The 27,543-nt window shown below is 39.3% G+C and overlaps 1 protein-coding gene across 1 annotated transcript in view; it reads left to right on the forward strand.

The window, feature by feature from the left end:
- The first annotated feature begins 2,127 nt into the window (after positions 1–2,127).
- Positions 2,128–27,543, forward strand: part of LOC120993549 (zinc finger protein 850-like) — a 64,041-nt gene continuing 38,625 nt past the window's right edge. Inside the window, exons 1-3 of the mRNA XM_040422030.1 lie at positions 2,128–2,272; positions 2,945–3,360; positions 17,700–19,003. Coding sequence (XP_040277964.1) covers positions 2,128–2,272; positions 2,945–3,360; positions 17,700–19,003 — 1,865 coding nt within the window. The remainder of the gene's footprint in view (positions 2,273–2,944; positions 3,361–17,699; positions 19,004–27,543) is intronic.

Here is a 27,543-nt window from a genome sequence, read left to right on the forward strand (position 1 = left end):
GTAATGTAATTATACACAAAGTGTCCATACATGTCATAGTACATACCTCTAAATGTGCAGGGAACAAGGACAATCACCGATCCTGACTGCCATCACTGGACCGTACCAATAAGTTTGTGAGAGAGTTTTACTCACAGGACAAATCTGTAATTAACTCACACATCATTTTCTCTATAGATACTGTTATATACTCCTCTAACACATAACACATATTGTAGACAGTACATAGTGTAGAGGATGGTGGATCACAAAACATTGTCTTTTCATGTTATTTTGTGCCGTCATGACTTCCATAAATGTTTTCTTAATGTCATGTCCTACTTGTGTACAGTCTTCTAATGTGTACTTATATAATATGGAGGTAAAGGTTTGCCTCCTTATAGGGATTATTCAAAACTTTAATGGGATTTGGGGTCCATTTGCCAGTTTTTTTAAGAGATTTTTGCCTTGTCCATATGATGTAAATTCAAAACACACCACAGCGTATCACAATAATCTTGAAAGCACATGGTGACTGATTGTGTCTTAGGTACATGTAGGATGCTATAAAGGTCAGGTTTAAGTTATATTTGTTTAAACATTATAAGTACTGACTTTACAGGGAGCTTATAGCGAAGAATTTTAAAATTTGCAGACAATACTGTTCTCTATAAGGTAATTAATACAGTGGAGGGTAATTTATTATGACAGGGTGATTTGGACTCTTGGGATTAGAAATTTAAAATAAAGTTTTATGCACATAAATGAAAAGATTAACAATTGGGTCAAGGAAACAAATTCTTCTATTATATATTATATAGCAAATACATTATAAGATTGTCACTGAACTGAAATTGGATATGTTGGTGGACAGTAAATTTATCATTAGTGATCAATTCCAGGAGGCGGCTGCCTACGCTGCTCCCGCTCTAGTGTACCCATGCTATCCATGTATTTCCTATATGCAGTTAATATCAATAGATAAATCAAGTAGACCACAATTCACTCTCCATGCTTTCCTAAAATCTTACTATCAGATGACATGAAAAAGGTTTGTTGACTAGTGATGAGCGGACCAGTGGATGTTTGAGTTCAAATGGTTCGACCAAACTTTGATTCAAAGTGACAAATCCATTTAAGTCAATGGGGACTCGAAATTTTGGGCTGAAAAATGGCTGTAAAAAAGTCATCAAAAGGGTTGCAAAAGGATCCAAAATGGGTGTAAGAGCAGTACAATTGTCCTGCAAACAAATGTGGATAGAGAAATGACTTGAAATAACATAAAAATTAAAATCTTGAACCAGGGTGTGCAGTAGGAACTTGAGGAGCTGTGGATGTGGTGGTATATGTGGAAGAGGCAGAAGAGGTGGAGGAAGAAGCCAACACTCTTTCTGTTTTCTCTAATCACTACTGTCGACTGAAAATGTTTGCCATCTATAAACTGATTAGCCTCTTAAATCATAAAAAAAAAATAGAAATGTATTAAACATGAGTTTAGAGTGTGCAGAAGTTTTAATTATCAACATCGTGTTGCCAGTTTATGAACTACCAGCACCTCTCTAATAGACAGAGAGACATGATTGTCATGTTTTTAATTTATTTAATAAGTAAAAAATAGTTTAGCTACATAGCACATGGACCGAAGTGTAAAGTTCATAAAGAAATAATATTAAAGTGCAATAAAATCTTTATGTGAACACATTGGTATAGACTGGCCTGCAGGATTAATCATCAACCAAAGTGCTAAAAAGGTAAAATACAAAAATAAATAGAGGAACATAAGTCTTTGAATATGACATCCAAGGAGAGAAAATCTCCATACAAGACCATTCAAACATAAGTGTGTAATAACCCGGTGTAGCATGGAGCTCTTATCCATGTGTATCACTAATAAAATGTGGAGCCTTGTCAGGGGATGTCAGCAGTGATAAGTATGGGGAAGCAGGTTAAATATCTTTATGTAATGGTAGCATAAATTATTTTATTTGCAAAGAAAATAAGGAACTTTTATCTTATAAATATGTTCTTCTTTCTCCAGGTGAGGACGGGATATGAGGCTACTGGACTTATCTATTCTCTTCCTCTTAAAAAGTAGAAGATAATCAAGTACAACTTGTCAGTAATAGTACTGAACATAGACTGGGTGAAATGTCGACAAGATCTGAATATAGCAAACTTTTTGAAAAGAGAACTAAGAAAGTTCATCAAGGTGAAAGGTTGCTTAAATGTCCAGAATGTGAGAAATCATTTATTAGAAAAGATAATCTTGTTGAACATCTAAGAATTCACACAGGTGAGAAGCCATTTACATGTACAGAGTGTTGTAATTGTTTTAGTAAGAAGTCACATCTTGTTCGACATCAGAAAATTCACACTGGAGAGAAGCCATTTTCATGTCCTGAATGTGAGAAGTGTTTTAGTTGTAAATCAAGTCTTGTTAAACATCTGAAAATTCACACAGGAGAGAAGCCATTTACATGTACAGAGTGTTGTAATTGTTTTAGTAAGAAGTCACATCTTGTTCGACATCAGAAAATTCACACTGGAGAGAAGCCATTTTCATGTCCTGAATGTGAGAAGTGTTTTAGTCGTAAATCAAGTCTTGTTCAACATCAGAGAATTCACACAGGAGAGAAGCCATTTTCTTGTCCTGAATGTGAGAAGAGTTTTAGTCTGAAAGCATATCTTGTAGAACATCAGAGAAATCACACAGGAGATAAGCCATTTTCATGCCCAGAATGTGATAAGTGTTTTAGTCATAAATCAAGTTTTGTTAAACATCTGAAAATTCACACAGGAGAGAAGCCATTTTCTTGTCCTGAATGTGAGAAGTGCTTTAGTCATAAATCACAACTTGATGGACATAAAAGAATTCACACAGGAGAGAAGCCATATTCTTGTACTGAATGTATGAAATGTTTTAGTCAGAAATCAAATCTTGTTCAACATCATAAAACTCACACAGAAAAGAAGCCATATTCATGTACTGAATGTGAGAAGTGTTTTCGTTGGAAATCACTTCTTGTTCAACATCAGAGAATTCACATAGGAGAGAAGCCATTTTCTTGTCCTGAATGTGAGAAGTGCTTTAGTAATAAATCACATCTTGATACACATCAGAGAATTCACACAGGAGAGAAGCCATATTCTTGTACTGAATGTATGAAATGTTTTAGTCAGAAATCAAATCTTGTTCAACATCATAAAACTCACACAGAAGAGAAGCCATATTCATGTACTGAATGTGAGAAGTGTTTTAGTCAGAAGTCAATTCTTGCTGAACATCAGAGAATCCACACAGGAGAGAAGCCATTTACATGTACAGATTGTGGAAAAGGATTAAGAAGAAAATCAAGCATTTTAAAACATAAAAAAATTCACATGAAGAAGTAACCATGTATAGTATGAGGAAACAGTAGTATAAATTCAGGTCTTGTGGCAAATAAAAAAAGCTGACAAGTTAGAAGCCACTGTAATTTTTAGACTGTATGAAATGTGGAAGGTGTGGAGCTCCACTGTAGTACTTGCTACCGTATGATGTGTTCTTTTTTTTTCTGCCAACTTGTTTTATGATAAATTTTACAATGAGTGAATACTGACCGAGTAATGTCTCTTTAAACTCAGAGAGTCTCCCCTTGGCTGTGATGTCCACAGAGAGCGATATAAAGCAACGACCGAATTTCAAAAGAGCTCTGTGGGAAACTCCATTTAACTGATTTACTTATAGTAAAACAATAGTAAGGCGTTTACAAGACAATGTAATATGAGATTATTCTCATCATTTTCATTTTAAGTTTAACTCTTTTAGTACTGGGTAATTTTCCATTTTTATATTTTTGTTTTTTGCTTGTACTTTCTAATAGCACCATTTATTACTTCACACAAAGAGGGAAGCTGGAAAAATATATGTTTGACTATATATGGTGAAATTAACCTGTTCTCCTTATTCTACAGGTGAGCATGGTTACAGAGTTAACAAATTTGTATACTTCCACTTCATTTTAAGACACCTGTAAAAATCTATCATATAGAGTATGTTGACCAGCCATAAAAATAGTTAAAAGAAACTGATTCTCCAGCGCTTAATAAAATTACTTATTAGTTATATTCATAAAAATAATATAAGGCATTCTTTCCCGATTGCGAGTTTTAAGATCATGCAGAGCTTACATTTCACTTTTGAAACCAACTTAGACCTATCACCATACCAGCCTTACTGCACACATCCCCATCTTGCATCAGAGACATATTCAAAAGTTTGGTGGAATTCGAAGTGAGTGATACTATAATATGATTTAGGTCATAAATTAGATAAATCTGTGTTTCTTACTGATATCTGATGTACGTTCTGAAATTCTAGTTTTTAGTTTCCTGATTCTACATCCTACATATAATTTATTGCAATCAGTACAATGAATTTTATAAACTGCTGGATTGTTGACACAACGGATAAATTCTTTAATGTCATACACCTTCTTTATTATAAGAAGCATTAAAGTTCCTCTTGTCTGAGCATAGGTGCTCACATTGCAACTTGAACCTCTATGGTTAGCCAGGTTTTTTGAGTTCTTGGCTACCTGAAGAAATTTGGTTTTAACAAATCGTCCAAAGTCGTCTCTTTTCTATCTACATATTTAACTCCCTTTTCAACAATTTTCAGTAAGATCACATCCTGATATAATATTGATAATATATTTGGAAAAGTGTTCTTAAGTTCATTTCATTTGCTATAAGCTGTTGACAATATAAGACTGATTGAGTCCTCTCCCAAGAAACTGAACATAAAGGAAATTATCAAGAGGAAAGAGGAGAAAAGAAGATATCCATCCCAGAAGAAGAAGCAGTAGATCTGCAAGAAATAATGGATAGTGTTCTTGTATTAACATCTACAGTTCTAATTGTGGAGCAGATAAGGATCTTGGTAAAAGGGCTATGCTTTGTCCCAAGCTTGGACTTTAGACTGTTGCACACTTGATTGCTTGATTTAAACACAGTCACAAGAATTTTAACCATAAAAAGAGCCAAATAGATAGGGGGTGTGTCAAAAAACACTGGCCTGCGCGCCAAAATACTGTTTAAAAGACGATGTTCTGTTATCTCTCAGCATATACTTTTTATTGTCCTGATGAAGAGGGCTGTACGCCCTTGAAACGCGTTGACAAAAATAAAAAAACAACTTTATTTTTAAAAAAGAAGCATCTACGCCTCCTGTGTTCAGCTCCAGATAAAGGTTCAGAAAAATTTCCTTTTTATCTCTAATATTTTACCTCTCTTGCCACAACTGGGGCAGAGAAAAGGAACCTTCGGCAGCAGTACAGGAACCCGCATGCTGGACGGGAGAATACCGGCACAAGCTTTATAAAGTTGTTGTGGCTCCACACAACATCACATGGTAAGCGCAACTTGTATGAAGTGCATTCAGACTGTAATACAGCCACACACACGAGGCGCGGCCTCCTTTCTCCTTTTGTCTTTTTTCCTTTAAGCAACAACCGGAACGGTGTGGATCCATACAGTGTCCGGAGGACATACACTGTCCAAACAAGCAGAGGGAGGCCCAGCAGCCAGTGGAACTATATAATAAAGATTGAAAAATTGACTATTTTCCGCAAAGGATTCAACAAAGAAAATCCATGATATCCCGCTACACATCAAAGAAAGACTGCCCACAACAGGACACACTAACAGGTGAAAATTTTAATACGCCAAATTTTTTCCCTGAAGATACAAAATATATGTGTGACCAGTTCAACAACCTGGAGGACAATTTAAAGTCTGAACTTTTCCACTCCCTGGACATTATGTTTTTAAACATCTATCTGCAAGAGAATATAGCCCCTAGAGGTCTCAGGATAGATATCCCCCCCACCTTTCCAGAAGATATGAATTTTGTATATGAATGGAATGACTACCTCGACCAATGCGCAGCAGGCCTAATGAAAATTATCACAAACAAAAGAAAAGCCCTAGCTGATCACCACACCAACAAAATAGACGAAAAAATACTACAGGATTTCACATCCCACTCAGAATTCTCAATGATAATTCACAATCTCACAAACAGAATATATCAGAATGAGCAAAACATTATAGCCAACAAAGCAAATAAACTTCAAAGAGATAGAGCAGACAAAGAGCAAAACAGATACAGACTACCCAAAAACAGAAATCCCCATACTTCTGAAGGGATACAAGATCCCACAACAATACCACCCAATAACAATATGCGGCAAAAAATAAATGCACAAAACCTAAAAACTACATCACCTTATACCACCAGAACCCGTTCTTTCACAAACAATCTGTATAGAAAACCTAGCAATTAGGCCCCCAAAAAAACAACCAACAGTCAAACCGTAAGCAGGGATCCACGCCACACGTATACCAAGCCTGGATTACCCACCAGTACCAACACAACAAAAGAAACCATAACCTTGCCACCTAACCACCCCTTTGGTCTTACATACGAGGACCCAACCACAAGTAGAGATCCACGCTACACATACACCAACCCAGTAATACTCACTGCTACTAAAAGGATAGCACCATCACTACCATCTCCTCTACTGCCCACACCGTTCTCAAGACAAGATATTAAAATACTGCCACCTAGCCACCAGCCAGGTTATACACACAAGGATCCCCTAGAGCCCTCATCCAACCACCCTGAGACCAGCATCCACATTGGCCCAACCACCCTTATGACACCTGACAATACTGACAACTCCCCCCCAGACGAATTCCTAACGAAATTCAGAGCTCTCAGAACCAAAAATCTTGAACACAGATCTAAGCACAGGTTATTACCTAGGATCCACCTTGACCATACCAACTCACCCCTCACTTCAATACATTTGCCTGAAGAAAAAAGTAACATCAACACCAGCTACTGCAATACAAAACTACCTAACGTCGCCTCTACCTTAGAAGAAACCAACCTCCTACTAGACACCTCAATCACCAATATAACTGTCCATGAGACATCACTACACAACATCACAAATCCAGTCGGCCATACCATCATTGACAACACTATCCCAGGAGCTACCGCATTGGTTCCTTCCTTTTTTAGGCTCTGCCAGAATCCCACCTCCTACACACATAATAACCAACAAACAATCGCGAAGGAAATCCCCCCAAAAAAACACGCCACCTCTCATCACCCAGTATTACAAACCCAACCCGGGAAAAAGAAAATTAGAACACGAGGATGTAGGGGAGGCAAACAAAAAAGGGAAATCATTCTAGACAAAATAGGACCAAACACACTCCCGCACCGAGGAAAAAGAAACATCCCCCAAAAAAACAGCAACTACTGTGAAAATATTCAATCTTTCATCACACACCCTTTCCACATCCGAAAACATATTATTACAGAAAGGTCTTTCTTTCTGTCCACACAACCCGGGGGACTCATTCGAACTATATCTAGATATACAAAAATTCCGAAAAAATCTCACAATCAAAAGGCACTTCGAATCAATAAGTATAAAAAATAAAGGAACCCCAGCGCAAAACTCTACAACCACCCACGAACCCTCACCGTATATACATCAGGAGGTACACCCAAAGTCCAATTTTTTCCCTCTACAAAGCCAGGGACATTTTATACCAACCTTTTTTGATTTAATATCAACAGACATAAAAAAGATGACAGCAAAAACAAAAAAAAGATCTATAGACACAGAAAATCTAAACAGACAAGAAAAAACTGCACTGAAAAAACAGAAAGATAATAAGGAAATCATAATTCGTCCTGCGGATAAAGGAGGAGGCATCGTCCTACAAAATTATAGGGACTATGAGGACGAGGCACAAAACATCCTAAAAGACCCAACCTATTACCAATCAGTCCAAGATAACCCCTTTCCAGCCCTTAACAAAGAACTGATCAACCGAATTAAAAAGGCACACGAACAACACCTTATAAACAAAAAAGAAAAAAACTTTTTAACACCAAAATCACCATGCATTCCATATTTCTACCATCTCCCAAAAATCCACAAAAATTCTGACAAACCTCCAGGGAGACCAATTGTATCCAACACCAAATCAGCCACCAGTAACCTGTCTCATTACCTAGACCTATTTTTGCAACCATATGTCCGCTCACTTCCCAGCTATTAACACGATTCCTGCCAACTGATCCGAGAATTGAGCGAAATTCCATATAAAGACACTTACGCCTTGTTCACTATGGATGTCACTGCACTGTATTCCAATATACAACACAACTTAGGAATAAAATGCATAAACACAGTACTATCCAATGATGCAAAACTAAAACCACCACAGGTAACCTTCCTCCTAGAAAGTCTAAGATTTATCTTAGAAAACAACTTCTTCATTTATAACAACACCACGTATCATCAATGTAGGGGGACCGCGATGGGGACAAAAGTGGCACCATCTTTCGCTAATCTATTTATGGGCGAATTTGAAAAGAAATACATCACAAACACAAAAAAACCAACAAAAACATTATATACTATAAAAGATATATAGACGACCTGTTCATCATCTGGGATGGGAATGAAGAACAGGCCAAAAACTTCTGCTCTCAGCTAAATGCCACAGACTGGGGAATCTCTTTTACCCCTAATTTTAGCAAAAAACAGATAGACTTTCTAGACATCACAATCACCAACATAGACAACCAGCTCATAACCAAGACATATTTCAAAACAGTGGACACAAACAGTTACATACACTTCACAAGCTTCCACCACAAAAAATGGCTACAGAATATCCCTTACGGCCAATACAAACGAATCAGACAAAACTGCACACAGAGGGATGATTTTATTCTACAGGCCAAAATAATACAAAAAAGATTCAGTGATAAAGGATACCCAAAGAAATTAATAAAAGATGCATATGAAAAAAACACACAAATATCACAAAATACTTGCCTGAAAAAAGCAAATAAGAATGAACAAAAATCCGAAATGCATCTAAGCCTAATCACCCAATACAACACATCCAACAAAACCATCCGTTCAATATTAGCCAAACATTGGCATATCTAACAACAAGACCCCTACCTTGACAAATTTCTACCAAAACAACCAAGAATAATCTACAGAAGAGCCCCCACTATAAAAAAAACATGCTAGCCCCCAGCAAACCAAAACAACATGAAAAAATCCCAGAAAGTGACAAACTAGCCCGGAAAGGCAGTTTCAAATGCGTAACAAAAACCTGTCTATGTTGTAAGGTCATTACACATAGCCGCACACATTTTTCTTCAAATAAAAATGGGTCCACCTTCACGATTAAACATCACATGACCTGCAAAACGTGCTATGTGATATATCTCATTGAGTGCAAATGTGACCTCCAGTACGTGGGACGTACGACCCAGCCCCTACACAACCGCGTAAATCAACATAGATATAATATACGGAGACAATACCTCAAACACAGCCTCTCTAGACACTGTGCATCCACAATAGAAAAAGAAAAACATCCCCTAACCATAACCCCAATTGAATTTATACCAGAAAATCCTTTCAATAGATTCAATACCCTACAGAAAAGAGAGGTATACTGGATATATCAGCTGGACACCCTTGCACCATATGGGCTCAATGAAATTTCAGAAACAATACTATAAACAAAAGCTATCACAAAGCACTCACTATTATCAATTACCCAATTGCTTTCAATAAAATTATACCAAATTACCTTCAATAATATTATACACACCATCCCTGTCCATCACAACAAATGTGTATAAAATATAAATATATATATAGGGATCCACCTGTGCCCCCCCGTCCCTGTTTTCTATGTGCGTATGCATATGTATATAGATCTGACCATCTTCCAATATACATATAACCTTCCAGATGAGTATTTTTAAACACTCAGTAATTTCCACATTTCTCTCCAAATATAAGAATAAACATGAACAAAGGGATATATAAATAATAATAATAAAAACTAATTTTTTTCTTTTTTCTACCACTATTTACCATTAGTGTCCATTGTCTTTTTTAAACAAGTCCATTTTACACATATATTTTATCTATATATATATATATATATATTTTTTTTTTTTTTTTTTTTTATCCCCACGTATTATTTCTTATATTATTTTTATTGATTTTTACTCAATTTTTACTATTTTTCTCCCCACTATCAATAATCATTTTCTATTAATAATTATATATATACATTTTTACTATCAGTATTCTTCTTCGATCCCTTCACCTTTTTCTCACGATCAAGACAGGTCCAACATGGTATCTCTTTCAACAAAAATATACAAACATGCTGTAACAAATTTGTTGCCATCCTCCTAATATCAAAACATAATAACAGAGGGGAATAACAGAGGGGTTCATTGCCAGACATTTGGTGTGGGACCCCCAGCGCCAGGACCTAGCAAAAGAAAAAGTGTACGGGCAGACACTGTATTACAGAGCAGAACAATAAAATCCCTACCAAAATTTAACCACCGCAACCGCTTCTCTAATCAAACAGCAGCTTCTACAAACCATCACAAAGGTTTGCGGCACTGTGACCTGTGATGACCCTCGCCCCCCCCCCTCCCCCTGCCAGTTACTGACCTGTAAAGAAATAACAAGAAGATCGATATCTAGAACGCGGCCAGCAAATCACAGCGTACTATCTGCAGCATCCTTCAGTGATACCAAAGCTTGACCCAACCCCACTGCTTTACCGTGCTGGCAGCAGTAAAATACACGAAAAGGAGATAATAATACAAAAATAGGACAGCCACAAAAATTCTCTCTGATACCCAACAAATAAAACCCTGCTAATAGATAAATTAGATGTATAGGGCTGTACGCCCTTGAAACGCGTTGACAAAAATAAAAAAACAACTTTCTTTTTAAAAAAGAAGCATCTACGCCTCCTGTGTTCAGCGCCAGAAAAAGGTTCAGAAAAATTTCCTTTTTATCTCTAATAACCATAAAAAGAGACATTTTGTTTGTTTCAGTGAAAACAGTTCAAAGTCTGCACAGAAATTTATCAAAATTTGACCCTCTCTCCCTCTCCCTCTCTTTGCCCAAAACAAATAATAAAGACTTCGGTTTCATCTGAATGAGAACTTTTTTATTTTTTGGAGCTGGTGCTCTAATCTTGAGCATGATATATTAAAAGACATGAGCCCCTTTTTTGCAGTTGTACTGAGCTGGAGGTGCGGCTGACTCCAGTTATTCTTGCACCCCTGACCAGCTTGTCTGCCCCATAGGCTGACTTTAATCAGTGTAATTATAAAGCTATAGCCTGCTCTCATTGCATTCATTGCAACCGGTCTGGCAACAGGAGAGGTATAAAGTGGGCTCAGCATGCATGTTCGTACCTGCATCCCTGGATTTAATAGAGGCCATTTTGGCACCAAAAATGGTAAAAAACATATTGGAGCCTGCACTCCCTGAAATTTATGGAGGCCATAATGGCAATTTGCCATTTTTTGACACTTCAACTACCCAATAATTTTTTTATTAAAATTGATCAAAAAGTCGCATACACTGCAAATTGGTAACACTGAAAAGAACAGATTGTCAAGGCAAAAAGTGAGCCCTCACACATCCCCATACAAATAAGAACAAAAAAATTATAGGGGTTAGAATATGGTTATAAATGTTTTTTTCCTCAAAGGTCTTAATTTTTTTTTCTGTATTAAAACGGAAGAAAAATTATATAAATGTGGTATTTTTGTAACCGTACTGACCTGGAGAATAAAGGTAGCAGGTCAATTTTACTGCATAGTGTACAGTGTAAAAAAATTTATAAAAAAAAACCTTTAACAGAATTGTTTATTTTCCAAATTCAACACTATTTGGAAGAAAATTTCCGCTTCCAACTACATGTTGGATCCCCGTTACAAGGACAACATACCTTCCTTAATTCCCTCACTGGAGTGTGATCGTAAGATGCGCGAGTACAAGCACACGCTGGTAGACGCGCTGCTGGTGGCATTCCCACCTGACAGCGGGGGCATAGTGGAAGCACAAGGCGAAGGCAGAGGACGAGGAAGAGGTCAGCAACGCAGCTGGGGCACCGCCAGCACCTCAGAAGGCAGGGTTAGCATGGCCGAAATGTGGAAAAGCTTTGTCAGCACGCCACAACAACCAGCACCACCAGTTGATATGGAACGTCTTAGTAAGGAAGGAGGCAGAATTTCACCAACATGGTGGAGCAGTATGTGTGCACACACCTACACGTACTGAATGACGGGTCTGCCCCCTTCAACTTCTGGGTCTCCAAATTGGGCACATGGCCTGAGCTTGCCCTTTATGCCTTGAAGGTGCTGGCCTGCCCTGCAGCCAGTGTATTGTCTGAACGTGTGTTTAGCACATCAGGGGGCATCATCACAGACAAGCGCAGCCGCCTGTACACAGCCAATATGGACAAGCTCATGTTCATTAAAATGAACCAGGCATGGATCCCTCAGGACTTGTCCATACCTTGTCCAGAATAGACATGTATATCGGCACTAACCAGCCATTGTTATACTGTAGCGCAATTGCTCATGTTTGTATTTTGGATATTTCAAACTCTTTTGGAGTGTACCCTAATTTTAAAAAATAAAATTAAACCCAAAAACCTGTGTTGGCTACCATTTCCTCCTCCACCACTGCGTCCACCTACACCGCTACCTCCTCAAATTCCTACTCCATATGGAACTCCACCTCATAAATCTATTTTTTTTTTTTAACGTGTTTTATTTTATATCATTTCACTACTTTGTCATTAACATTTTTGGGTGAAATTCACCAATTTTTGGGTTTATAGTACCACTGCAATACGTAGTAGACAGGTTAAAAAAAAAAAAATAGTCAGTTACATTTTTCGGTGAAATTCACCAATTTTTGGGTGTGATTTACCACTGCTATACCTAGTAGACAGTTTTTTTTTTTTTATTGTCAGTTACATTTTTTGGTGAAATTCACAAATTTTGGGGTGTAATATACCCCTCCTCTACCTAGTTGACAGCTTAATAAATTTGAATAATTTTTCTGTTACATTCTTGGATTGACATTATACAATTTTAGATGTGAATAAACACCTACTATGCATAAGTGACAGGGAATAAAATGTATTATATTATTCAGTAATTATTGTGCACCACATACTTTTATTCAATGCTTAAACTTTGAAAATATTTCACACTTTTACGCTTTAATCATTTCTCCCATATTTCAACTCTATAATTTTAAATTTGAAAAAATGAATCCTCCCTTGGATGTAGTCTCTCTTTCTCACGCTAACTCTCTGGCCTGGAACCCTGATTCCCCGCCACCCGTGATCACCATGGTAGGCGCATAAAAGAACATTGAAAGTTGATAGAGCATATATAAAATTGGATCGTGAACATCACGGGGACGTGCGACATGGTGGGGCAGTAAGTGTGCACACGCCTACACGAACTGACTGACAGTGGTCAGCCCCTGCAACTTCTGGGTCTTCAAATTGGGCACATGGCCTGAGCTTGCCCTTTACCCACTTGCCATGCTCTTAACCACATTTTGACGACATTTGCAGCCCTCTAGGCCCTTTCCATGACATTTTTACAGCCTGTTTAGTGCTCAAAAGTTTGGGTCCCCATTAACTTTAATGGAGTTCGGGATCAAGTTCGGGTTCCGAACTCAAAATCTTTCTGAAGTTCAGCCGAACCCGTCGAACCCGAACATTCAGGTGTCCGCTCAACTCTAATAAGCAGGACATTTATTGCTCTATTCTTATAAATACCTTGCCTCAAATCCTCTGATTCTAAAAAAGAAAATATATTATTAAACGATGGTCTATTCACCATTTGTACCAAAGCAGGATGTCTTCTCCATAACTGTCCAAAGACAGGATACGTGAAAATAACCTTTGAAATATGGGAGTGACAACACCACCCCCCCCCCCCCCCCCCGAAAATGTTTTACATAACAAAATTAAGGTAATGCTAACCCTTTTCTGCCTCATATTAGATCGTTCATAAGCTTCTCGATAAGCTACTGGACTGACTTTCAAAATGTCCACAAATTGAGGCAAGATAATCAGTTTGATATGTGCTGTCCTGTCTGTTTTAAAAAAGGTAGTTTTGACTAAATGATGACTTTAGGACAAGTCATCATTAAATTTACCTGAATAACCCCTTTGATTTTTAACTAATCAGATTGCTTCTTAGTAAGTAAGTAGCAGAAATATCTCTGATGAAGTAATGGTGTAACAAGCAGCATCCAGTTTGGATTTCTATTTTAGATTGTCATGTTTTTTCCTTCTTCTATATTCAATCTCAATAAATCCAGAGTTCAAAAAACAGCAATTAACATTCTTCTCTTAGCTGATCATTTGTTATGAAACCTCATATGTTCTATGGACTAAAGATTGTGAAATGGACTCAATGGTATAAGTGGTATCTAATGAAGGAATAATCATAGTCAGGGGAAATCCAAACAGATGACCAGAAGAGGTCTACATTCTCAGAACTGGAAATGAAAACACATATATCTGGGAGCCCAATGAGGACAGTCTGAATTTGTGTCATGGTGATGGCCACAAGTAAACTACAGAGCAGATGATGTAGAGATTGTGTCATATATAAAAAACTGATGTATCTGATCATGAAATGTGTGTGGTTGATTAAAGCTGACCCAGTAATGCATAATTAATAACTGAATCGTATCGGCCTGATATCTGAAAATAAAAAATAATCCTATAACAAGTTGTCATAGAGGGTTTATAATGAAAGTCTTATAATCTGTTCTACTGAATATAATATGGAGTATTTCATATATGTGAATTAAAAATGGAGAGTCATGTGGTTGTAGGTCTGGATGGAATGTATCTCATCAGGATGTAAAATGCTCATTGTTTACACTGATTCTCACATGAAAAGGTTTTGGAGTATCCCAGGGATCTCTTACAGATGCTAAATAGGAGTGTGAACAATAGGTCTCTACCCTGCAAATACAATGTGTAAATGAAGAACCATCTCAGGAGGCCAGAAAATGCTAAACTTGTTGATGAGAAGGTGGGGCCATTATTCTTCCATTGTATATTGTAATGAGGGAAGCCAGATCTGATGAACAAAGTTTCATGATTATGAAGGTGGGACTGGGCGCCTCCTGGGGGGAAGAGGAGGAGTAGATAGCTATAGCCACCAAATATGTATAAAAGACCCAAGCATGGCTAAGAAAGCTAGAATTCACCAAGGAAATTCACTTGGATCACTGACTTGCTGAGGAGAAGACACTGACTGGAGATCAAGTCCTGAGTGTGTAGAGGGTCCATGTCTAGTAAGTACTGACTGTAAGTGAAAGGAATTAGAATATATTGTAATCTCTGATGTGTATAAGGAAATGTGTCTTTGTCTGTAATGTAATTATACACAAAGTGTCCATACATATCATAGTACATACCTTTAAATGTGCAGAGAACAAGGACAATCACCGATCCTGACTGCCATCACTGGACCGTACCAATAAGTTTGTGAAAGAGTTTTACTCACAGGACAAATCTGTAATTAACTCACACATCATTTTCTCTATAGATACTGTTATATACTCCTCTAACACATAACACATATTGTAGACAGTACATAGTGTAGAGGATGGTGGATCACAAAACATTGCCTTTTCATGTTATTTTGTGCGGTCATGACTTCCATAAATGTTTTCTTAATGTCATGTCCTACTTGTGTGCAGTCTTCTAATGTGTACTCATATAATATGGAGGTAAAAGTTTGCCTCCTTATAGGGATTATTCAAAACTTTAATGGGATTTGGGGTCCATTTGCCAGTTTTTTTAAAGGATTTTTGCCTTGTCCATATGATGTAAATTCAAAACACACCACAGCGTATCACAATAATCTTGAAAGCACATGGTGACTGATTGTGTCTTAGGTACTTGTAGGATGCTATAAAGGTCAGGTTTAAGTTATATTTGTTTATACATTATAAGTACTGACTTTACAGGGAGCTTATAGCGAAGAATTTTAAAATTTGCAGACAATACTGTTCTCTATAAGTTAATTAATACAGTGGAGGGTAATTTATTATGACAGGGTGATTTGGACTCTTGGGATTAGAAATTTAAAGTAAAGGTTTATGCACATAAATGAAAAGATTAACAATTGGGTCAAGGAAACAAATTCTTCTATAATATATTATATAGCAAATACATTATAAGATTGTAACTGAACTGAAATTGGATATGTTGGTGGACAGTAAATTTATCATTAGTGATCAATTCCAATGCTGCTTCCGCTCTAGTGTACCCATGCTATCCATGTATTTCCTATATGCAGTTAATATCAATAGATAAATCAAGTAGACCACAATTCACTCTCCATGCTTTCCTAAAATCTTACTATCAGGTGACATGAAAAAGGTCTGTTGACTAGTGATGAGCGGACCAGTGGATGTTTGAGTTCAAATGGTTTGACCAAACTTTGATTCAAAGTTTGGTACGGGTTCCAAACTTGACTCCGAACAACAAAATCCATTGAAGTCAATGTGGACTCGAAATTTGGGGCTGAAAAATGGCTGTAAAAAAGTCATCGAGAGGGCAAAAGGGTTGCAAAAGGATTCAAAATGGGTGTAAGAGCAGTACAATTGTCCTGCAAACAAATGTGGATAGAGAAATGACTTGAAATAACATACAAATTTAAATCTTGAACCAGGGGGTGCAGTAGGAACTTGAGGAGCTGTGGATGTGGTGGTATAGGTGGAAGAGGCAAAAGAAGTGGAGGAAGAAGCCAACACTCTTTCTCTTTTCTCTCATCACTACTGTCGACTGAAAATGTTTGCCATCTATAAACTGATTAGCCTCTTAAATCATAAAAAAACAATAGAAATGTATTAAACATGAGTTTAGAGTGTGCAGAAGTATTAATTATCAACATCGTGTTGCCAGTTTATGAACTACCAGCAGCTCTCTAATAGACAGAGAGACATGATTGTCATGTTTTTAATTTATTTAATAAGTTAAAAAATAGTTTAGCTACATAGCACATGGACCGAAGTGTAAAGTTCATGAAGAAATAATATTAAAGTGCAATAAAATCTTTTATGTGAACACATTGGTATAGACTGGTCTGCAGGATTAATAATCAACCAAAGTGCTAAAAAGGTAAAATGCAAAAATAAATAGAGAAACATAAGTCTTTGAATATGACATCCAAGGAGAGAAAATCTCCATACAAGACCATTCAAACATAAGTGTGTAATAACCCGGTGTAGCAAGGAGCTCTTATCCATGTGTATCATTAATAAAATGTGGAGCCTTGTCAGGGGATGTCAGCAGTGATAAGTATGGGGAAGCAGGTTACATATATTTATGTATTGGTAGCATAAATTTTTGTATTTGCAAAGAAAATAAGGACCTTTTATCTTATAAATATGTTCTTCTTTCTCCAGATGAGGACTGGATATGTGGCTACTGGACTTATCTTTTCTCTTCCTCTTAAAAAGTAGAAGATAATCAAGTACAACTTGTCAGTAATAGTACTGAACATAGACTGGGTGAAATGTCGACAAGATCTGAATATAGCAAACTTTTTGAAAAGAGAACTAAGAAAATTCATCACGGTGAAAGGTTGCTTAAATGTCCAGAATGTGAGAAATCATTTATTAGAAAAGATAATCTTGTTGAACATCTAAGAATTCACACAGGAGAGAAGCCATTTACATGTACAGAATGTTATAATTGTTTTAGTAAGAAAGTCACATCTTGTTCGACATCAGACAATTCACACTGGAAAGAAGCCATTTTCATGTCCTGAATGTGAGAAGTGTTTTAGTCAAAAATCAAGTCTTGTTAAACATCTGAAAATTCACACAGGAGAAAAGCCATATTCTTGTACTGAATGTATGAAATGTTTTAGTCAGAAATCAAATCTTGTTCAACATCATAAATCTCACACAGAAGAGAATCCATATTCATGTACTGAATGTGAGAAGTGTTTTCGTTGGAAATCAAGTCTTGTTCAACATCTGAGAATTCACAGAGGAGAGAAGCCATTTTCTTGTCCTGAATGTGAGAAGTGCTTTAGTAAAAAATCAAATCTTGATACACATCAGAGAATTCACACAGGAGAGAAGCCATATTCTTGTACTGAATGTATGAAATGTTTTAGTCAGAAAACAGCTCTTGTTCAACATCATAAAACTCACACAGAAGAGAAGCCATATTCATGTACTGAATGTGAGAAGTGTTTTCGTTGGAAATCAAGTTTTGTTCAACATCTGAGAATTCACAGAGGAGAGAAGCCATTTTCTTGTCCTGAATGTGAGAAGTGCTTTAGTAAAAAATCACATCTTGATACACATCAGAGAATTCACACAGGAGAGAAGCCATTTTCTTGTCCTGAATGTGAGAAGAGTTTTAGTCTGAAAGCATATCTTGTAGAACATCAGAGAAATCACACAGGAGATAAGCCATTTTCATGCCCAGAATGTGATAAGTGTTTTAGTCATAAATCAAGTTTTGTTAAACATCTGAAAATTCACACAGGAGAGAAGCCATTTTCTTGTCCTGAATGTGAGAAGTGCTTTAGTCATAAATCACAACTTGATGGACATAAAAGAATTCACACAGGAGAGAAGCCATATTCTTGTACTGAATGTATGAAATGTTTTAGTCAGAAATCAAATCTTGTTCAACATCATAAAACTCACACAGAAAAGAAGCCATATTCATGTACTGAATGTGAGAAGTGTTTTCGTTGGAAATCACTTCTTGTTCAACATCAGAGAATTCACATAGGAGAGAAGCCATTTTCTTGTCCTGAATGTGAGAAGTGCTTTAGTAATAAATCACATCTTGATACACATCAGAGAATTCACACAGGAGAGAAGCCATATTCTTGTACTGAATGTATGAAATGTTTTAGTCAGAAATCAAATCTTGTTCAACATCATAAAACTCACACAGAAGAGAAGCCATATTCATGTACTGAATGTGAGAAGTGTTTTAGTCAGAAGTCAATTCTTGCTGAACATCAGAGAATCCACACAGGAGAGAAGCCATTTACATGTACAGATTGTGGAAAAGGATTAAGAAGAAAATCAAGCATTTTAAAACATTAAAAAATTCACATGAAGAAGTAACCATGTATAGTATGAGGAAACAGTAGTATAAAATCAGGTCTTGTGGCAAATGAAAAAGCTGACAAGTTAAAAGCCACTGTAATTTTTAGACTGTATGAAATGTGGAAGGTGTGGAGCTCCACTGTAGTACTTGCTTCCGTATGATGTGTTCTTTATTATTTCTGCCAACTTGTTTTATGATAAATTTTACAATGAGTGAATACTGACCGAGTAATGTCTCTTTAAACTCAGAGAGTCTCCCCTTGGCTGTGATGTCCACAGAGAGCAATATAAAGCAACGACCGAATTTCAAAAGAGCTCTGTGGGAAACTCCATTTAACTGATTTACTTATAGTAAAAAAATAGTAAGGCGTTTACAAGACAATGTAATATGAGATTATTCTCATCATTTTCATTGTAAGTTTAACTCTTTTAGTACTGGGTAATTTTCCATTTTTATATTTATGTTTTTTGCTTGTACTTTCTAATAGCACCATTTATTACTTCACACAAAGAGGGAAGCTGGAAAAAATATATGTTTGACTATATATGGTGAAATTAACCTGTTCTCCTTATTCTATAGGTGAGCATGGTTACAGAGTTACCAAATTTGTATACTTCCACTTCATTTTAAGACACCTGTAAAAATCTGTCATATAGAGTCTGTTGACCAGCCATAAAAATAGTTAAAAGAAACAGATTCTCCAGCGCTTAATAAAATTACTTATTAGTTACATTCATAAAAATAATATAAGGCATTCTTTCCCGATTGCGAGTTTTAAGATCATGCAGAGCTTACATTTCACTTTTGAAACCAACTTAGACCTATCACCATAACAGCCTTACTGCACACATCCCCATCTTGCATCAGAGACATATTCAAAAGTTTGGTGGAATTCGAAGTGAGTGATACTATAATATGATTTAGGTCATAAATTAGATAAATCTGTGTTTCTTACTGATATCTGATGTACGTTCTGAAATTCTAGTTTTTAGTTTCCTGATTCTACATCCTACATATAATTTATTGCAATCAGTACAATGAATTTTATAAACTGCTGGATTGTTGACACAACGGATAAATTCTTTAATGTCATACACCTTCTTTATTGTAAGAAGCATTAAAGTTCCTCTTGTCTGAGCATAGGTGCTCACATTTCAAGTTGAACCTCTATGGTTAGCCAGGTTTTTTGAGTTCTTGGCTACCTGAAGAAATTTGGTTTTAACAAATCGTCCAAAGTCGTCTCTTTTCTATCTACATATTTAACTCCCTTTTCAACAATTTTCAGTAAGATGACACCATGATATAATATTGATAATATATTTGGAAAAATGTTCTTAAGTTCATTTTATTTGCTATAAGCTGTTGACAATATAAGACTGATTGAGTCCTCTCAAGAAACTGAACATAAAGGAAATTATCAAGAGGAAAGAGGAGAAAAGAAGATATCCATCCCAGAAGAAGAAGCAGTAGATCTGCAAGAAATGATGGATAGTGTTCTTGTATTAACATCTACAGTTCAAATTGTGGAGCAGATAAGGATCTTTCTAAAAGGGCTATGCTATGTCCCAAGCTTGGACTTTAGACTGTTCCACACTTGATTGCTTGATTTAAACACAGTCAGAATTTTAACCATAAAAAGAGCCAAATGTCGACCTGACATCACGGGTAGTGTAATAGTTACCAGATCCCTGCCCCCCCCCAAAAAAACCACTGGCCTGCGCGCCAAAATACTGTTTAAAAGACGATGTTCTGTTATCTCTCAGCATATACTGTTTATTGTCCTGATGAAGAGGGTTGTACGCCCTTGAAACGCATTGACAAAAATAAAAAAACAACTTTCTTTTTAAAAAAGAAGCATCTACGCCTCCTGTGTTCAGTGCCAGAAAAAGGTTCAGAAAAATTTCCTTTTTATCTCTAATATTTTACATCTCTTGCCACAACTGGGGCAGAGAAAAGGAACCTTCGGCAGCAGTACAGGAACCCGCATGCTGGACGGGAGAATACCGGCACAAGCTTTATAAAGTTTTTGTGGCTCCACACAACATCACATGGTAAGCGCATCTTGTATGAAGTGCATTCAGACTGTAATACAGCCACACACACGAGGCGCGGCCTCCTGTCTCCTTTTGTTTTTTTTCCTTTAAGCAACAACCGGAACGGTGTGGATCCATACAGTGTCCGGAGGACATACACTGTCCAAACAAGCAGAGGGAGGCCCAGCAGCCAGTGGAACTATATAATAAAGATTGAAAAATGGACTATTTTCCGCAAAGGATTCAACAAAGAAAATCCATGATATCCTGCTACACATCAAAGAAAGACTGCCCACAACAGGACACACTAACAGGTGAAAATTTTAATACGCCAAATTTTTTCCCTGAAGATACAAAATATATGTGTGACCAGTTCAACAACCTGGAGGACAATTTAAAGTCTGAACTTTTCCACTCCCTGGACATTATGTTTTTAAACATCTATCTGCAAGAGAATATAGCCCCTAGAGGTCTCAGGATAGATATACCCCCCACCTTTCCAGAAGATATGAATTTTGTATATGAATGGAATGACTACCTCGACCAATGCGCAGCAGGCCTAATGAAAATTATCACAAACAAAAGAAAAGCCCTAGCTGATCACCACACCAACAAAATAGACGAAAAAATAAAATACTACAGGATTTCACATCCCACCCAGAATTCTAAATGATAAATCACAATCTCACAAACAGAATATATCAGAATGAGCAAAACATTATTGCCAACAAAGCAAATAAACTTCAAAGAGATAAAGCAGACAAAAAGCAAAACAGATACAGACTACCCAAAAACAGAAATCCCCATACTTCTGAAGGGATACAAGATCCCACAACAATACCACCCAATAACAATATGCGGCAAAAAATTAATGCACAAAACCTAAGAACTACATCACCTTATACCACCAGAACCCGTTCTTTCACAAACAATCTGTATAGAAAACCTAGCAATCAGGCCCCCAAAAAAACAACCAACAGTCAAACGTTAAAGCAGGGATCCACACCACACGTATACCAAGCCTGGATTACCCACCAGTACCAATACGAAAAAAGAAACCATAACCTTGCCACCTAACCACCCCTTTGGTAATACATACAAGGACCCAACCACAAGTAGAGATCCACGCTACACATACACCAACCCAGTAATACTCACCGCTACTAACAGGATAACACCATCACTACCATCTCCTCTACTGCCCACACCGTTCTCAAGACAAGATATTAAAATACTGCCACCTAGCCACCAGCCAGGTTATACACACAAGGATCCCCTAGAGCCCTCATCCAACCACCCTGAGACCAGCATCCACATTGGCCCAACCACCCTTATGACACCTGACAATACTGACAACTCCCCCCCCCAGACAAATTCCTAACGAAATTCAGAGCTCTCAGAACCAAATACCTTGAACACAGATCTAAGCACAGCTTATTACCTAGGATCCACCTTGACCATACCAACTCACCCCTCACTTCAATACATTTGCCTGAAGAAAAAAGTAACATCAACACCAGCTACTGCAATACAAAACTACCTAGCGTCGCCTCTACCTTAGAAGAAACCAACCTCCTACTAGACACCTCAATCACCAATATAACTGTCCATGAGACATCACTACACAACATCACAAATCCAGTCGGCCATACCATCATTGACAACACTATCCCAGGAGCTACCGCATTGGTTCCTTCCTTTTTTAGGCTCTGCCAGAATCCCACCTCCTACACACATAATAACCAACAAACAATCGCCAAGGAAATCCCCCCAAAAAAACACGCCATCTCTCATCACCCAGTATTACAAACCCAACCCTGGAAAAAGAAAATTAGAACACGAGGATGTAGGGGAGGCAAACAAAAAAGGGAAATCATTCTAGACAAAATAGGACCAAACACACTCCCGCCCGAGGAAAAAGAAACATCCCCCAAAAAAACAGCAACTACTGTGAAAATATTCAATCTTTCATCACACACCCTTTCCACATCCGAAAACATATTATTACAGAAAGGTCTTTCTTTCTGTCCACACAACCCGGTGGACTCATTCGAACTATATCTAGATATACAAAAATTCCGAAAAAATCTCACAATCAAAAGGCTCTTCGAATCAATAAGTATAAAAAATAAAGGAACCCCAGCGCAAAACTCTACAACCACCCACGAACCCTCACCGTATATACATCAGGAGGTACACCCAAAGTCCAATTTTTTCCCTCTACAAAGCCAGGGACATTTTATACCAACCTTTTTTGATTTAATATCAACAGATATAAAAAAGATGACAGCAAAAAACAAAAAAAGATCTATTGAAACAGTAAATCTAAACAGACAAGAAAAAACTGCACTGAAAAAACTGAAAGATAATAAGGAAATCATAATTCGTCCTGCGGATAAGGGAGGAGGCATCGTCCTACAAAATTATAGTGACTATGAGGACGAGGCAAAAAACATCCTAAAAGACCCAACCTATTACCAAACAGTCCAAGATAACCCCTTTTCAGCCCTTAACAAAGAACTGATCAACCGAATTAAAAAAGCACACGAACAACACCTTATAAATAGAGTTGAGCGAACACCTGGATGTTCGGGTTCGAAAAGTTCGGCCGAACTTCCCGTAAATGTTCGGGTTCGGGATCCGAACCCGATCCGAACTTCGTCCCGAACCCGAACCCCATTGAAGTCAATGGGGACCCGAACTTTTGGGCACTAAAAAGGCTGTAAAACAGCCCAGGAAAGAGCTAGAGGGCTGCAAAAGGCAGCAACATGTAGGTAAATCCCCTGCAAACAAATGTGGATAGGGAAATGAATTAAAATTAAAATTAAAAAAAAAAAAATGAACCAATATCAATTGGACAGAGGTCCCATAGCAGAGAATCTGGCTTCACGTCAGCAGAGAATCAGTCTCTTCATGCCATAGCAAAGAATCTGGCTTCATGTCAGCAGAGAATCAGTCTCTTCATGCCATAGCAGAGAATCTGGCTTCATGTCAGCGCAGAATCTGTCTTCATGTCATAGCAGAGAATCAGGCTTCACGTCACCCACCACTGGAACAGGCCACTGTCACTTATTTAGGCCCAGGCACCCAGGCAGAGGAGAGAGGTCCCGTAACAGAGAATCTGGCCTTATGTCAGCGCAGAATCTGTCTTCATGTCATAGCAGAGAATCAGGCTTCATGTCACCCACCACTGGAACAGGCCACTGTCACACATTTAGGCCCAGGTACCCAGGCAGAGGAGAGAGGTCCCGTAACAGAGAATCTGGCCTTATGTCAGCGCAGAATCTGTATTCATGTCATAGCAGAGAATCAGGCTTCACGTCACCCACCACTGGAACAGGCCACTGTCACACATTTAGGCCCCGGCACCCAGACAGAGGAGAGCGGTCCCGTAACAGAGAATCTGGCCTTATGTCAGCGCAGAATCTGTCTTCATGTCATAGCAGAGAATCAGGCTTCACGTCACCCACCACTGGAACAGGCCACTGTCACACATTTAGGCCCAGGCACCCAGGCAGAGGAGAGAGGTCCCGTAACAGAGAATCTGGCCTTATGTCAGCGCAGAATCTGTATTCATGTCATAGCAGAGAATCAGGCTTCACGTCACCCACCACTGGAACAGGCCACTGTCACACATTTAGGCCCCGGCACCCAGACAGAGGAGAGCGGTCCCGTAACAGAGAATCTGGCCTTATGTCAGCGCAGAATCAGTCTTCATGTCATAGCAGAGAATCAGGCTTCACGTCACCCACCACTGGAACAGGCCACTGTCACACATTTAGGCCCCGGCACCCAGACAGAGGAGAGCGGTCCCGTAACAGAGAATCTGGCCTTATGTCAGCGCAGAATCTGTCTTCATGTCATAGCAGAGAATCAGGCTTCACGTCACCCACCACTGGAACAGGCCACTGTCACACATTTAGGCCCAGGCACCCAGGCAGAGGAGAGAGGTCCCGTAACAGAGAATCTGGCCTTATGTCAGCGCAGAAAATGTATTCATGTCATAGCAGAGAATCAGGCTTCACGTCACCCACCACTGGAACAGGCCACTGTCACACATTTAGGCCCCGGCACCCAGACAGAGGAGAGCGGTCCCGTAACAGAGAATCTGGCCTTATGTCAGCGCAGAATCTGTCTTCATGTCATAGCAGAGAATCAGGCTTCACGTCACCCACCACTGGAACAGGCCACTGTCACACATTTAGGCCCAGGCACCCAGGCAGAGGAGAGAGGTCCCGTAACAGAGAATCTGGCCTTATGTCAGCGCAGAATCTGTATTCATGTCATAGCAGAGAATCAGGCTTCACGTCACCCATTACTGGAACAGGCCACTGTCACACATTTAGGCCCAGGCACCCAGGCAGAGGAGAGAGGTCCCGTAACAGAGAATCTGGCCTTATGTCAGCACAGAATCTGTATTCATGTCATAGCAGAGAATCAGGCTTCACGTCACCCACCACTGGAACAGGCCACTGTCACACATTTAGGCCCAGGCATCCAGGCAGAGGAGAGAGGTCCCGTAACAGAGAATCTGGCCTTATGTCAGCGCAGAATCTGTATTCATGTCATAGCAGAGAATCAGGCTTCACGTCACCCACCACTGGAACAGGCCACTGTCACACATTTAGGCCCAGGCACCCAGGCAGAGGAGAGAGGTCCCGTAACAGAGAATCTGGCCTTATGTCAGCGCAGAATCTGTATTCATGTCATAGCAAAGAATCAGGCTTCAGGTCACCCACCACTGGAACAGGCCACTGTCACACATTTAGGCCCCGGCACCCAGACAGAGGAGAGGTTCATTCAACTTTGGGTTGCCCCGCAATATAATGGTAAAATGAAATTAAAAATAGTATTGAATGAGGAAGTTCCCTGGAGTAGAATAATATATTGTTAACGGGAGGTAGTTAATATCTAATCTGCACAAGGGATGGACAGGTCCTGTGGGATCCATGCCTGGTTCATTTTTATGAACGTCAGCTTGTCCACATTGGCTGCAGACAGGCGGCTGCGTTTGTCTGTAATGACGCCCCCTGCCGTGCTGAATACACGTTCAGACAAAACGCTGGCCGCCGGGCAGGCCAGCACCTCCAAGGCATAAAATGCTAGCTCTGGCCACGTGGACAATTTGAAGACCCAGAAGTTGAATGGGGCCGAACCATCAGTCAGTACGTGGAGGGGTGTGCACAGGTACTGTTCCACCATGTTAGTGAAATGTTGCCTCCTGCTAACACGTTCCGTATCAGGTGGTGGTGCACTTAGCTATGGCGTGTTGACAAAACTTTTCCACATCTCTGCCATGCTAACCCTGCCCTCAGAGGAGCTGGGCGTGACACAGCTGCGTTGGCGACCTCTTGCTCCTCCTCTGCCTTCACCTTGGGCTTCCACTGGTTCCCCTGTGACATTTGGGAATGCTCTCAGTAGCGCGTCTACCAACGTGCGCTTGTACTCGCGCATCTTCCTATCACGCTCCAGTGTAGGAAGTAAGGTGGGCACATTGTCTTTGTACCGGGGATCCAGCAGGGTGGCAACCCAGTATCTCCGCACACGTTAAAATGTGGTCAACTCTGCTGTCATTGCGCAGGCACTGCAGCATGTAGTCGCTCATGTGTGCCAGGCTGCCCAGAGGTAAGGACAAGCTGTCCTCTGTGGGAGGCGTATCGTCATCGTCCTGTGTTTCCCCCCAGCCACGCACCAGTGATGGGCCCGAGCTGTTTTGGGTGCCACCCGCTGTGAACATGCTTTATCCTCATCCTCCTCCACCTCCTCCTCATCCTCGTCCTCCTCGTCCTCCAGTAGTGGGCCCTGGCTGGCCACATTTGTACCTGGCCTCTGGTGTTGCAAAAAACCTCCCTCTGAGTCACTTCGAAGAGACTGGCCTGAAAGTGCTAAAAATGACCCCTCTTCCTCCTCTTCCTCCTGGGCCACCTCCTCTTCCATCATCGCCCTAAGTGTTTTCTCAAGGAGACATAGAAGTGGTATTGTAACGCTGATAACGGCGTCATCGCCACTGGCCATGTTGGTGGAGTACTCGAAACAGCGCAACAGGGCACACAGGTCTCACATGGAGGCCCAGTCATTGGTGGTGAAGTGGGTCTGATCCACAGTGCGACTGACCTGTGCGTGCTGCAGCTGAAACTCCACTATGGTCTGCTGCTGCTCGCACAGTCTGTCCAGCATATGCAAGGTGGAGTTCCACCTGGTGGGCACGTCGCATATGAGGCGGTGAGCGGGAAGGCCGAAGTTACGCTGTAGCGCAGACAGTCGAGCAGCGGCAGGGTGTGAACGCCGGAGGCGCGAACAGACGGCCCGCACTTTATGCAGCAGCTCTGACATGTCGGGGTAGTTGCGAATGAACTTCTGCACAACCAAATTCAGCACATGCGCCAGGCAAGGGATGTGCGTCAAACCGGCTAGTCCCAGAGCTGCAACGAGATTTCGCCCATTATCGCACACCACCAGGCCGGGCTTGAGG

This window comes from Bufo bufo, chromosome 3 (assembly GCF_905171765.1).
Source record: "Bufo bufo chromosome 3, aBufBuf1.1, whole genome shotgun sequence".
Taxonomy (NCBI): domain Eukaryota; kingdom Metazoa; phylum Chordata; class Amphibia; order Anura; family Bufonidae; genus Bufo; species Bufo bufo.